This window comes from Paramormyrops kingsleyae, chromosome 24 (assembly GCF_048594095.1).
Source record: "Paramormyrops kingsleyae isolate MSU_618 chromosome 24, PKINGS_0.4, whole genome shotgun sequence".
In the NCBI taxonomy this organism is placed as follows: domain Eukaryota; kingdom Metazoa; phylum Chordata; class Actinopteri; order Osteoglossiformes; family Mormyridae; genus Paramormyrops; species Paramormyrops kingsleyae.
Genome location: NC_132820.1, coordinates 6713048 through 6727836, shown reverse-complemented (window position 1 = coordinate 6727836; position 14789 = coordinate 6713048). Strand labels below are relative to the sequence as shown.

General features: G+C 40.6%; 2 protein-coding genes across 3 annotated transcripts; both read left to right on the top strand.

Moving 5' to 3' along the window:
* Window positions 1-690: 690 nt before the first annotated feature.
* Window positions 691-6567, top strand: LOC111839515 (prolyl 4-hydroxylase subunit alpha-2-like). Of its 2 annotated transcripts, XM_072706494.1 has the most exons (15): window positions 691-822; window positions 1909-2005; window positions 2090-2241; window positions 2372-2509; window positions 2636-2863; window positions 3277-3443; window positions 3559-3735; window positions 3895-3965; window positions 4809-4908; window positions 5007-5057; window positions 5173-5232; window positions 5337-5405; window positions 5492-5588; window positions 5721-5830; window positions 6223-6567. In XM_072706494.1, the coding sequence occupies exons 1-14, from the start codon at window positions 741-743 to the stop codon at window positions 5789-5791; spliced, it is 1560 nt and encodes a 519-aa protein (XP_072562595.1). In that variant the 5' UTR covers window positions 691-740; the 3' UTR covers window positions 5792-5830; window positions 6223-6567. The 2 variants fall into 2 exon arrangements, with proteins under 2 accessions (XP_072562595.1, XP_023659254.2); XM_023803486.2 differs by having other exon boundaries at window positions 5721-6567.
* An 82-nt stretch (window positions 6568-6649) lies between these two features.
* LOC111839517 (sideroflexin-1) lies at window positions 6650-13571 on the top strand. Its single transcript, XM_023803489.2, has 11 exons — window positions 6650-6821; window positions 8668-8837; window positions 8951-9121; window positions 9297-9395; window positions 9532-9607; window positions 9914-9999; window positions 10160-10287; window positions 10386-10435; window positions 11190-11239; window positions 12175-12222; window positions 12692-13571. Exons 2-11 carry the CDS (start codon window positions 8674-8676, stop codon window positions 12786-12788), a joined length of 969 nt encoding a protein of 322 aa, XP_023659257.1. The 5' UTR covers window positions 6650-6821; window positions 8668-8673; the 3' UTR covers window positions 12789-13571.
* Window positions 13572-14789: the final 1218 nt, after the last annotated feature.

Sequence of the window (14789 nt, the reverse complement as noted above, 5' to 3'; positions counted from 1 at the left end):
TTCCCATTGCTGCCTAGCTGATGCTTCTATCTAAAGAAACCAGTTTTTAAATGTTTTATACAGCTGGAGAAATTAAAATAAAGCGTAATCGAAGGTACAAAAAAACAAGACCCCAAAGCAAGTAAGCAAGACCAGGCAGACTTTTCAGCATGTCTAACATGTCTTAACCACGACACTGTCCTGCACTCAGTATCCACGGTTGCCAAATCATTATCCTCATGCTACATATTGCTAATAGGACGAGTGCAGAATGAATCATGCACTTTACACCCATATTTACTTGATTTACTGCCTTAAGTTTTGAGCAATAGCATTAACCCTCAAAGTCTTGTTGAAAATGAGCCATTGTCCACTTTGTTCATCTCACTTTGGTGGTTACTTTGAGTTAGATGCCTTAAATCCCTGTCTATCCCGTGTTCTCCCGCTCTGTAATTCACACTCTTACACCACAGTGTGACCGGCTCGCTGCCTGCCTTAAAGGGCACTCCTGTTCCTGCGCCACTCCATGTGGCCACCTGTCATTCATCGCGCAGGCACGGGTAGCTGGAACAAGAGTCGAGAAGTCGGGAAATCACGAGGGCGGCTTATCACGCAGGAGGATCGGACCAGCTGGGCGTGACACCATCACTATGACGTGTGAGCGTGCTTTCTGCATCACTATAAGAGAGACCATTATTTATCCAAGAGAGAGTTCAGTTCTTCTGAAGACTTCAAGAAAGCCAGCAGCCTGATTTTCAAATATGGAACATAAATTGATTATTTCATTTATCCTAATCAGCACAGCAGTCAGTATCATTAGAACAGAGTTCTATTCCTCCATAGGTAATATTAGTTAATTATTTTTTAAATGATAATTATGCTTATTATTATGCTTATTATTTTATTACTACTATTACACTGTTTTTCTGTAACATTGCATTATTGCACTATTGTTGTTCATTCTGTGCTGTAGCGATGGAGGTAGCGGCGCTGACAGTGCTTCAGCACCCCCTCTGGTTGTTGGTGGTAATGCAGTGTCGGAATACTGTATGGCGGCGTGTCCGTTTCGTCAAAGAAAAACAGAGCGTTATGTTAATTAGCTCACAATGGATGAGAGTATGACGGTTTGCAATTGCTGACTGATTTGGTTTATGTGGTTATATTGGAACTCCAGAGCAATTTTATTTTCACATTTCAATTGCTTGAAGGAACACGGCAAAGCTAACAGAAGAGGAAGACCGAGACTAGGGAATTGTTGTTGTTTAGTCAGTGTACGTGCTGTTAGATTATAATTTGACCCCCCGCATCCCTGAATAGGACAAACAGCTTCAGAAAAGGGATGGATGGATAGCATGTCATATGAAGCTAGGATGAATGTAGGAAAGGACGGGAAATAAATGAAATATCTGTATCATTAAAACCATTAATTTACTGTAACTGGAAGGTGAAGCAAATATCATTCCCTTGTATACAGTTAGACATGTTGTTTATGCAAATTAACTACAACAAAATGATCATTTGGAATTAGTCCACAGTATTATGAGTTTGGGAGAGGGACCAGTCAATAATCAATAATCAATAATTAAGTATGAAATACATCCACAGCTGCACCACTTTGGGTAATATAAGTCCTTAAAAAGTCTCACCAATGTGCATTTCAATTATTTTTAATCCTATTAATAAGTGTTTTACAGGAATGAGGATTATCTCATTTGTATATTTTACACAGGGATTTCATCACTCTGTTACAGCACATTACAGGGTACACATTTTGTAATAAGTTTAGGCTTGTGTTTTACGCATTGTAATGGTATAATGTGCAAGTGTAACTGTAAAATGTAACATGGTAATGTTATAGTTTATGGTTTTGTAGACATTTGTAACAAGCCTACAAAATGAGCTCACCTCAATGTTCCTGTGTGTTGGCAGAACACATGACTGGACTCCTTGTTACACAAAGAGAGCTCGTCTCCTCCTTGCAGGATTACATCACAGCGGAGGAAGTACATATCGAGAAATTAAAGAGGTACTTTCAGTCCAACATTCATTGTGTTTATCTTTCAATGCTCATTTCACGCTGAAAATCATTTTCTATCTCTGTTCCTGACAGATGCCTTCGGATGTTTGAGGACATCGGTAAGAGTGTCCCTTCACATCCCGAAACGTACATGAGTAATCCCGTGACGGCATACAAGTTTGTGAGGAGACTGATGAATGCATGGATCGAAGTGGAGGAACTGGTTAATTCGAGTCCTTCAAAGGGTATGAATGTGTCGCCCTAACTGGAGCGGAGCTTTACATAACTCAGGTGGTAGTAAACATTCTGTTGATGGCAAATTGCTTCTCTCAGTACTGTGGTCTTGAGAGTGTCTTTCTGTTGGCTGGGATTTAGAATTCCTGGGCTTGATGTCTGCAAAGTCACAGCAGATCCCGAGTGAGAAGGATTTAAATGGGGTTGCTTTGGGAATGCTCAGGCTCCAGGAGACTTACAAGCTGCCCCCTGAGAAAATGAGAGCACTAGCACCTACAGGTGAGATTATCCACACCCAGTTACAGGAAAGATACAATTGAAATGCTTAGTATGGCTTTGGAATGTTGTTTGTTGTCCTTGGAGGTTTCTGATTGAGCTTCAAGATTTTTTTGTTATTCCACGTAGCTGAGGAATCCTTAGACCCGGATGACTCCTTCCACATGGCCAGAGTTGCTTATGAAAACTACAAGTTCCACTACGCACTTCTGTGGATGCAAGACGCTGACAGACAGCTGGAAGAGGAAAAAGCAGCAGGAGTTTCCCAAATGGAGGTGCTTCAGTTCCTGGCACCCTTTGCCTTTCAGATGGAAGTTCCTCTTGCTGTTCAGCTGACAAAAGACCTGCTGAACCTGGGTTGGTGTTCAGATCGTAACTTTCTCCAGTAGCTACCAATGCGTGTGTGACTTTACTACTTATAACAGCTTTCATCTGAATGCAGCTTAAAGTGCTTAATATATTTATACTTTATATAAAGTGCAAATAACAAATAAAAACAAAAAGGATGAAAATAAAAACAAAATAGAATCAAGACAAATAGTAACAAAGATAAGAACACAATCAAGCATTAAGAAATCATATTAAAGTAAGGTGAAAGTATGAACAAAAATACATGAATATACCATAATGTAAACTATCTAAAACCCTGATGCATGTCCAAGGGCATGTTGTTCCAGATCTTTGGTGCGTAAAAGCAGAAAGTCGCTTCTCTATATTCCCTGTATTTTACTTTTCTGTGTGACCCCCTTCCCTTTACTTCTCCTCCGCAGATCTCAGCGATGACATCATACCGTACCAATCGGCCTACTACCAAAAATTGAGAGACACTGTTCAGACATGGCTCAGTGCTCTGTACTACGCCGACTTCGACATTTTTATGCCAAGTGACAACAAAATCAGATATGAGGCTCTCTGCAGGGGTGACGGCAAACAATTGGAAAGTCACCTTGATGTTATTCATTAAAAATTCCATTAAAGTAACTGAGGTTTTTTGCGTTATGTTAACATTGTGTGTGTACACCTTCTTCTTTTAAAAAAAAAAAAAAAAACAGACCTCCAGGAGACAGAGGGCGCTGTCCTGCAGATACAGCACAGGAGGAGGGAACCCACGGCTCATCTATGCCCCACTTAAGGAGGAGGAAGAATGGGCCCATCCCCAAATCATTAGATATCATGACTTTTTATCTGACATGGAAATTGACATCATAAAAAACATTTCCAGATTAAAGGTTGGTATTGACAGTTTGGCAGTGTATTTTTTATGTGAATTATTTAGAAACTTTTGACTTGAATTTTTATAGCACGCCAAATCATTCTGCCCAAGAAATTGTGATAAATGTTATATATGTAATAATAAATATATCTAAATTCATTATTTTTGAGCAAAGCTTCAAAGAGCTATGGTTTTGGACAAAGAAACTGGGAAGGGACATGCTTCTGAAGTTCGTGTTTCAAAAAGGTATTTCTCTCTTTCTGGAAAGGTGTGTTTCATAAAACTGATTTATTTTCATAATTTTGTCTAAATAAAGGTGCATTTTTACATTGCAGGATTATATGGAAAAAAATCAGTCAGTCCCGTCGGCCTTGTCAAACTTCTGTATTTTCTATGTTCACCTTTACATTAGAAAAGAAAGATGGAGAAATTGACATAATTGAGCAATGAATACTCTAAAATTGAGCAAATCAGAAAAGCAACATAACTGGAGTTTGGTAATCACACTTTTCTGTGACAATGAAAAGTTACACAATTAACATTGTACCTTTCTCATTACAATGGACACTTTCACACCAAAGTTCTGGAACTGAAGTTCCTGGGCCGTCTTGACCGTGAACTTTTGTAGTTCCCGGCCACTTTCGTGTCACATTCACACCACACAACAGGAACTGGGACCTTTATTCTAGTTTAGCTCTAATGTATCATCACTGCCTTAAAATTCATCCCATTATATGTTTATTTTTAAGCTGCCTTTTTGCGCAGCACTGTGTCATCACATCACCTCTCACCTTCAGGGTTAGGGGTTTGAATCCTGCCTCCGCTCTGTAAGTAGAGCTTGCGTTGTTCGGTCTCTTTCTGCATTTGAAAGATGAAGTTGGTTGAATCTGCTTCTCTAAATGGCCTGCAGTGTGTGATAGCGAGAGTGTGAGCGTGTGCCCTGCGATGGACTGGCCTGCAGCCCAGGGTGTCACCCTGCCTGGTGCCCGTTAATTCCTGGGATGGGCTCCAGGCCCCAACGTGAGCCTGTACCCAATACGCCGTTATGGAAAATGGGCAGATGGGCATTCATCCTCATTGTATTCTTAGTGCATGGCTATCGGAAGAGGATGACAGTGTGGTTGCCCGTATCAGTCAGAAGATAGCGGATGCCACTGGCCTGGATATGGAAACAGCAGAGATTCTTCAGGTCAGCCACTGATGGAGACATTGGGGATTGACAGTCAAGTAAAAGATACACATGGAAGCTAAATCTGACCCTCATTCCTTTAATTGTTTACTCTTTAGGTTGCAAATTATGGAATTGGAGGCCAATATGAACCACACTATGATTCGAAGGTACAGGAGACGGTGCTGATATCCCATAAATGTATAAATGGCTGACATGAACACCTGAGATATTCCTGAGAGGCCGTGTCAGTGATTTTAATATCCAGAATCTCCTTCTTCATAGTTGCCTAATGACACAGAATTTATGGCATCTGGAGATCGGATTGCCACAGTCTTAATTTATGTAAGTAGTTTCCCTTTAAGCGGTACAGTATCAAGTTGAATCATTATTAGTTATTGTTCGATGCAGATTTTTAATACATCTTAGACCTGTTTGTTTCCTCCCAGATGAGTGATGTCGAAATGGGAGGTGCCACCGTATTTCCTCTAATAGGGGCTGCTCTGAAACCTAAGAAGGTAAGTCGCTGTGCTGAAAGGCCTTCATTGAAACACCTCCCTGTGCAGAATCACTTACTATACAAAAGACATCTCGGTTTTAACAGGGATCTGCTGTGTTCTGGTACAATCTTTTAAGAAACGGACAGACCGATAAACGAACCCTTCATGCAGCTTGTCCGGTCCTCATGGGTAGCAAGTGGGGTGAGATTCCAACAGACAGGAGTGATCTGACATCACTCCCTCACAGTCACCATGAAACATGAAAATTAACCTGAAAATAATTGCAAGGATAAGTATATCAATGACATGACCAAATTTTCGCCCTGATTTCAGTTTCGAACAGATGGATCCGAGAACGAGGGCAGGAATTCAAGAGGAGGTGTGGATTATCTAAGTCTGACTGAAACCCTTAATCCAGTTCATGTCTTGCTGGTTTACCCTGCCCATAGAATTTCCAAATCAGCCCGCAATGATAAGTCTCCAATGACTAAATGCTGACACAATGGGCTTATTGCCACCTGACAATTATCTGCACTCCATGTTCACACACAACGATATTTGTTCACTTACTCTATTGTGCTTCTTTATGACTTAAAAACCGTATTGCCACATGTGGTGGTTTGAGTTAATGGCTTCTAAGCCTTGCTATCAGTCATCCAGTAGTTATTTGACTGCTTGGAAGATTATGTGACATGAAATATCACCAATAAAGTGTCTTTTTTGTAACCGATGGTATGAAATGTCTTACATTCAGGTTAAGGCAGACCTGAGGTCCGTCCTGGCATTGCTAGGTAACCAAAACAACAATGACTAGTGTTTCTGATTGGCCCCTGCCTGTCATTCCTCCACCAAAACATGAACATGCCATGCAATAGCCTTATCAATCTTTGTGTGTGTTCAGGGCTGTACTGGGATTAAAGATTGGCCCTGGATTTTGGGGTCCCCCAAGGCCCCACATAAATTTTTCCCACCTCCTGGAGTGTTGGGGGCAGGGGGGTTCCCACGATAAATATTGCTGGCTGGCATACTTATCAGCCCACAGAGGCCGTGCCAGATGGCACAGTACAAAGGTAACAGAAATAAATAGGACAAAAGGACAAACTGTAATCACAGTCTTACGAAATCTTCAGTTTGAGAATGAATTTTAAAGAAAAATAAATCTTAACTGGATTTAAAACTTTATTCGTTATTTTGTCGTATTTTATTTCGCGGAAACAATCCAAGTGCCCATTGGATCCGAATCTCCGTCGGGAATGTTACTGTTTAAATGACTCTTCCAGTAGCGACTGTTATTTTGAAACTATCGGCTCACTAAAAACCGGAAGTCGACTTTGAAATTGGCAGAAGCGAAGCGGCTGCTATTTGGTGCGAACGGAAGAAGCAGCGAGGCGCAACCGATCGGACCCCGCCTGACTCTCTCTGTCTTTCAAATTGGTAGGTTAATTGAATTAAGGTATCGGTGCTGTTTCGTGATCCGCTGTCAGTAATGGGTCCCCGGGACTAGACGTGCGGGAGCTGGTGCCGTGGTCATGTGACTGATGTGCACAGTGAGGATGTGGCAGCGGTAGATCGGGATCTCCATGATACCTGTTTGCGTGTGATGATCCAGCTGGATATGCTATGCCTGTACGTCGGATAGGCTGTTTATTCCCGTAAACATGTCCATACATATCGAAGTAAAAATAGACACGTCTGATCTTGTGATTCTGTTTGTAGACTGACCACACTAGCCGTGTTAGCAGCTTCTAATGACTGGACAGTAATACTGCATTACAGTCAGGTGGTTTAAAGTCTAGACCTCATCATGGTTTTTAACTATGCAAATGTGTATTATATAAATATGTATTATTTTAGTCACACGCACAGCGGTTATACCGCGTATCTGCATGCTATCATTTTAAAAATCTGTAATTTTACAACACGGAAATACACTTTGAAATCTTCTTTATGGAAGAAACAAATCACATGCATTAATTGCTATATTTGTCACTTCTCTGTTCTGTTCAATAAACCCCGTGGCTTTTTCCTTTTTGTAAGAAATAATAATTAATGTTATACTAAGTGACCAGGCAGCACATCTGTGCGTCAAGGCTCAAAGGACAGATGCACGATGTCTATGAGGTCTGCGTTAAGGGAGCTCCGCGATTTAAGGGGGCTCCGTCGGTATCTCACCTCACATATTCATTTGCAGAGGCCACGCTGGCGCAATTCGCGCAAATAAATCGAATAACGCTGATAAATAACTATAGATACCTTTCACGATGCATGATGAAATCAGTTTGCGTGGTTACGCCGGAAGATGGCTGCTGGGGGGGAGACAGAGATCCGACTAAACGCCATGCGGACGGGCAAATCTCATAATATCTGCAAATAAGATTGGGATCCCAAAGCCATCGGGCTTTCAGCACACCTCAAAAGTCAAATGCAGTGTTCTGTGTGTCATTTTTGAACCCCGTCCATTATTGATTCAAATCGTTTCAATAAACGTACCAAAGCACATAACCTCTTAATTGATAATATGAGAATATGGTTTACTGTGGATATCTACGAGGTGTAATCGAGAGGGTCGTGTATAAAGGAGGATTTTAAGTTTAACGTTTCTGTATGTATCACATTAAAAATGTAGTTAAAAACATAATTTATAATATTTTCCCATGGAAAATTAACCTGTAATGTTTAGTTCACTGCGTTAAATTAATGATCAGCGAGGAACCTTCGCCCGAATGTCGTTTTGCATGTACTGCCTGCACTGTGCACACCTGGTTACCGATTTACAGTGTTCAGTGTTTTCTGTTCTGTACAAATTGTTAATTTTCGTGGGGAAAGTTATCTGCATGAAGCATAAGCCAATAGCATTGCTTTTAAATGTACTTTATGTACATTTCATATACCCTATATGGACAAAAGTATTGGGACATCTGGCCATTACACCTACAGGAACTTGTATGACATCACATTCTAAATCCACAGGCATCAATATTTTGGTGTTACTAAAACAATTGGGTTGAATTCTTATTGAATGGGAAAGCTTTGCAAAGTCTTTCAGCTTTGATTACTTTATTTCTAATAACTTGTTAGCGCTTAAACTCAGGGCCTAGTCAGGATTTTAAAAATCGAGGTCAAAAGTGTTCGTTTTAGCCCTTCCTTCGACATGTCCTGCAAAGGATTGTGGTTATTGGAGCCGCAGAAAAATACCGTGGACATGACCTCGACGTTCTCAATGGGAGATACAGGCATGCTTGTACTTGTGTCATTCTTATATTCTCTGTCTCTTGTCCAGATCATCATGAGTACAGAGCTCAGCACAGACATTAATATCAAGGAACCACGATGGGATCAAGGGACATTCATTGGGAGAGCCAAGCATTTCTTCACTGTCACTGACCCCCGAAATATCCTGTTATCCACGGAACAGCTGGAGTCAGCGCGACAAATCATTCAGGATTACAGGTTTGGATCCCGAAGGTCGATTCTCCACACCTGAGGCTGTTAATTCAGTTTTTCAATGTTTAATGCTGGTGCCTGAACCTATCATCATGTTGCTGTTTTTCCCTAATTTGAAGGCAAGGAATCGTGTCTCCAGAACTCACAGAAGATGCGCTGTGGAGGGCAAAGTACATCTATGACTCCGCCTTTCACCCGGACACGGGGGAGAAGATGATCCTGATTGGTCGGATGTCTGCGCAGGTTCCCATGAACATGACCATCACAGGATGCATGATGACCTTCTATAAGTGAGCATTTAATTACACGTTTATTAATGAAACATAGAATCAAGTAAATGTATGAACCGGTGAACCAGACCACTCCCCTTTGCTTTTACAGGAATGAGGATATTCAAGTTGACTTTCATGATGTTACTTAGCATGTTTATTAAATGTCACTTCCTGTCCACCCCCCCCCCCCCAGGTCAACTCCAGCAGTCGTCTTCTGGCAATGGATCAATCAGTCTTTCAACGCAATAGTCAATTACACCAACAGAAGTGGCGATGCCCCTATAACCGTCAGGTAGGGGGCGCTACTGCTGCTTAGCGCCACTGTGTTTTATTTTGTTACTGCTTTCCCGCGTAACCCTGTAATCTGAGTGCTTGTACGTGTGCAGCCTTGTGCATGCTGAAGTTAATTCTGGGTTTCTCATTTGCAGTCAGCTCGGTACCGCGTATGTGTCCGCCACCACAGGCGCCGTCGCTACAGCTTTAGCGCTAAACGCACTAACCAAGGTATCCGCGCACGTAACGTCATCCTAGCCTCTCCACGTCGCTGTCAGACGGCGTCTGCGCTTAACCCTCCGCACCCATTTCACTCGTAATTTCATTCGTTTTCCCTTTAATCGCACACGATTTATTCTTTAACGGCTGTTTGGGTATCGTACAAATTGCTGGACAGCGGTACGCAAATATAGGTAACATAATACCGTATATACTGTAATATGTGTTGAACAATTTTCTTCTGTTCCAATTCACTGCTGCAGTTGTGTTCGGTGTTTTTTTTTATTGTAAGTTTAATATCTTCCTTTCCTTACACAGCATGTCTCACCACTTATAGGCAGATTTGTTCCATTTGCTGCCGTAGCTGCTGCAAACTGCATCAATATCCCATTGATGAGGCAAAGGTAAAGTTTATAGCTACGGCCAGGTACCTTATGGGGCGGGAGGGGTGGATAAGCTTCCTGTGTAGCTTTTGATTAATGAAATTTTGATAAAGGATCAAAGGTATGTGTCTTGGGATATTTATGTAAGGATTGTCTTGAATTCAATGCCCGTCTTTTCCAGAGAACTTAAACACGGTATTCCAATAACGGATGAGAATGGAAACAGGTTAGGGGAGTCTAAAAAGGCCGCCCAGCAAGCCATCTCACAGGTGGTGGTGTCCCGAATCCTCATGGCCTCCCCAGGAATGGGTCGGTATTCCTCCAAAAGCCTCTTTTTTTAGTCGAATTATAATCTCGACTGAAGGGGCAGCACAAGTTTCTAAACCCGAGCTCTTTTGTCTTATCAGCTATTCCGCCATTCTTGATGAACACCCTTGAAAAAAGAGCATTTCTAAAGGTAAAGGCTGATCTTGTTTATTCTTAATCAACATGATGCAATAGGAAATGAATCTAGGTTTTCAAATTGTGACAACAAAAAATCTTGTAAAATGAATACAGTAAAAATTCTGACATCAGTATAGAAAATTAAAAATTCATAATCAGTAATACAATAGAAAGATTACACTTACCCAACTAAAATTTACAAAAAAAAAACACCAAGTAAAGCATAATGCACGATACATCCGTATTTCAGTTACGAAGTGGCGGCCTTCAGTAATCATTCTGCGTGTTCCACTATGGTTCACCTCGTTATTTCTTTGTGGAATCAAATATCTATCTGGCAGTGCGATCGCAGCATGTTAAAACAACAGTACAATCATTAACGTGCATGTATAAAAGGATTCACCTAAATCTAAGAAATTTATTACAATTCATTGTTTTTCCAAGAGTAACATTTATCTGTCTGGGATATTCAGCAGTATCTCGCCGTTACAAGATATGAGAACATTTGCTGTTGTAAATGTACTTGTGTCTATTCTCTTCTGGAATTGCATATTTCTACTCCTGATCACGTTCTGCCATTTTCCTTTATTACTTGAAGTGTCGATCTTCAACTACAAAACATTCAAACTTATGAACATATATGGACACGGAAGCCTGGCGTGTCTGTGGATTAACACGTGACCAGCGTCACGCGTGTGACTGTGCCAGTTATCTATGGCGTGTATACGCAGTGTGTATCTGTTTTTTTTACCTCAACTCTTTTACAGAGGTTTCCGTGGATGAGTGCACCCATTCAAGTGGGACTGGTAGGGATCTGGTAAGTGCTGTTAGGTTCCTTGCTACTGCTGTAAAATAAGGTTCCCCTTTTGCCATTTTTAAATGGTAGTAACTCATTAATGAAATGAAAACTGTTATAGCTTGTTTAAAATTGTCCATTAATGATTTACAAAGTTCTACAACCTATTTAAAGCAGGTTATTAATAACCTGCTTATAAACAATTCCTAAATCCTTTATAAAGGTAGTCTTATTGGTATAATATAATATAATAATATAATATAATATAATATATATTTTTTCCTCTTCTCCTTGATACCCTGTAGTCCACGCACCATCTGATAAAGAGTGTCATTCACTTCTTGGAAAGATGTACCTGGTCTGTTTTATTATGCTGGCAAATAATTACATACTGCAACCTTACCACGGTGCTCACTGAACAGTAAAGGGTAAAAGTTACCCCCACGATTCCGTGCTGTTGCACGGCGGCGATTTGCCACAATAGTGAGTCAGCAGCACAGATCATATAAAACACTTCTGGTCGGCATGAAATAAAAGGGGACCCTTCTCAGTTATCTGAAAAAAAAACTAACTTATCTAAAGTGTCACATGCAACAACCCCATACATGAATAATCTCCCACACTTCACCTCGTTGACTCTTATGACGGCTGAGATAAATCAGTCCAATCAGGACCAGCTGGGTCTCATCAGAAGTTCCTGTTTGCTGGCTTCTGGCGACCCGTCGCCATGGTGATGCGAAATCACTGCGATCCGGTCCCACTGCTCCACTTCCTGTCTGCTCACCACATTCAGGTTCCTTATATTTTACTCACATTTTTGCTTTCTCTCCGGCTTGTTCCCTTGTACGTTTCTGTTGGCCAGCAAAGGGACGGTTTGAAGCAGAGTCAACATTTCCCGCATTTAATAATCTGCATTTGAATTCATATAATCTGAAGTTTGTACCCTGTGTTTCCAGCCTGGTGTTCGCCACTCCGCTCTGCTGCGCCTTGTTTCCACAGAAGAGGTGGGTTGTAGTCCATGTAGAATCTGCCACCATTTTCCTTCTCTCTGTATGAAACAGCTGCTTCAGAGATTACTGCATATAATGGGGTTACTATTGCCTAATTATACTTTTAGACACTCAAAATGGCAATATTTTAGAACACTGAACTGCTTAGAGTTTGTAATGGTAGTATTTGAGTTAAATTCTGGAGAATGAATAAGATATTCTTATGCTCTTTGGAAAAAAATAATGCAACACCAAGTATTTGAATCCTGTTGTGTGTGTGTGTGTGTGTGTGTGTGTGTGTGCATGCACGCACACTTGTGTACATATGCACCCCATAATGGACTCTGGATTTGGTCCAGGGCACACGCTCTGCTGTGAATGCTGGGATAGATTCCAGGTTCTTCACAAACACGAGTATAATTTCAGCATGAAGTTTTGCGCTCTGCGCTCGGTAAAATGCTCTCTTTTCTGTGGGGTCCTCCAGCTCGATGTCAGTGAACCGCTTGGAGCCTGAGCTCCAGGCGAAGATCAAGGCCAGTTACCCAGAGGTAGAGAGGGTTTACTTCAACAAAGGCCTGTGACGACCAGGCCACGTCATCCTGGTCACCATCCCAAACCACCCCCAGCACAGCATGCCATCCAACGTGCCAAAGTCCCCTCTTCCGTTTCTCCTGGATTCATATGGACCTCAGTGATTTCTCCCTGTATTTCAACCTGTAACACGTCTGATTTTCTTTAATATTTGTTTTCAACCTGGAATTTTTCTGTGCCATGTTCTTCGTGTGATATTCCACATACCGCATGCTACGCGGTCGGCTCATTCCTCTTCCCACATTTTCCTCCCTGTTTGAAATTCATTCTTTAAATGCAGATATTAGTGCTGGTCTGTTGGTGTCTCCCAAAGCTGTTGGAAATGTGGATTTCTGACAAGGTACCTTAGGGGGTCTCCTGTTCTACTCGATTTTAGAAGTGCAATTTCCACGACAAAACAGGCCGGGCATCATCTCCCTGTCTCTTACGCTGTGTTTTACTGCCAAAATGTTTTCCTCATTTTCTTTAAGGCCCTTCCTCTGGGTCCTTACTGAAATTAGGAATTTTACTCAAGTACAGTCTACGAAATATATACAATTTATCTGCAAGTGAATTCTCTAACGATGCGTATGAACAAAGACCGTTCATGATGTACATATAGCACTACTGTGTGTATTTATGGCCTTCAAGAACAAACTGCAAACGGGAGAAAATGCAAATATAAAATATACATATCCTGTGTATAGATCGGAGGTCCTGGATGGTGATAAGCAATTTTTGCATAATCTCTGGTTTTCACCAATAAAACAGGTGCTTTATGACTTGTGTCACAACTCTGAAGCTTTTAATTGTGAAGAAAAACATTATGGGCAATACTGTCATACAAAATTTGTTCCAAGCTCCTGGTATGTTTTTATTAATTTAGTGGATTACTAAAATCGTACAATTTGTACTGGTTTTCGAATCCTCAGCTCATGATGTACTGGTAATAATTATTTATTTATTTATTTCCACTAATTGGCCACGTCTACTTATGTTCAATATAAACCTCCAGAAGGTATCAGTGCACACTTACTGCCGTTAAAAGATTTTTTTGGGCCGTATGTAACGACATATTATGTAGTAATACCGTATTGTGTAATAATTCGGCAAAATTTAACAACTTTTCACTTCATTATGTAATGGCACCCGCATTTTGTAATAATCGGTCGCATTTTGTAATAGCTTGAACGCAAAATTGTATTTGTACGTACTTCCGTGCATTCTGTAATAAATTACTACACATTGCGGCACTTGCTACAAAATGTGGGAGTTACAGTTTTTAATGATAAAAATGTAATATTCTGTAATAACCAAAATGGCTATCTCCATTATGTTATTACATTATGTTATTACATTATGACACATTGTGTTATTACATAATGCAGTGTTATTACATAATGTGCTGTTACAGGGTATCTAAGTTAACATGGGAAGCTTTTTATTTGTTGTATGTTTTTCATCAACTAGCATCCAAAATGACATTTCTAAATGGAACACATGGATACATCCACTGTTAAGAAGAAGCACAAAGTTCTAAATGTGACTCAGACCATCAAACAAAAACCAGACAGGGTTTCCCATCTCATTGTATTGTTGTTCGCATTGTGATCTGACTAGAACTTACACAACACATGCAGCTGCTGGATGTGACCTGTAACCGTTCCGTAAAGTCCTATCTGTTTTCGTAAAGTCCTATCCGTGGAAGTACAACTTGATTAGTCACAGTGTCCCTGATCGTCTGTAACTTTTAATAAGAAACCTTATTAAATTTCTGGTCTTGTGAATATTCCACTTAATGGCAGTATTCATTAAAAAATGATATATGAACAATATATAATCTATATAAATTAGGGTTATGATAATGTAGACATTGCGTTCTGCGGTGAGATATGTGTTGTAGTGTTCTGATTGGTTGTAAAGTAAATATAGAGTGTGTGGTTTTTAAGATAATCTTTACTTGAAGTTATGTTTCAGTGATAAATTTTGACTGATGATGATCTGAAGCTGTA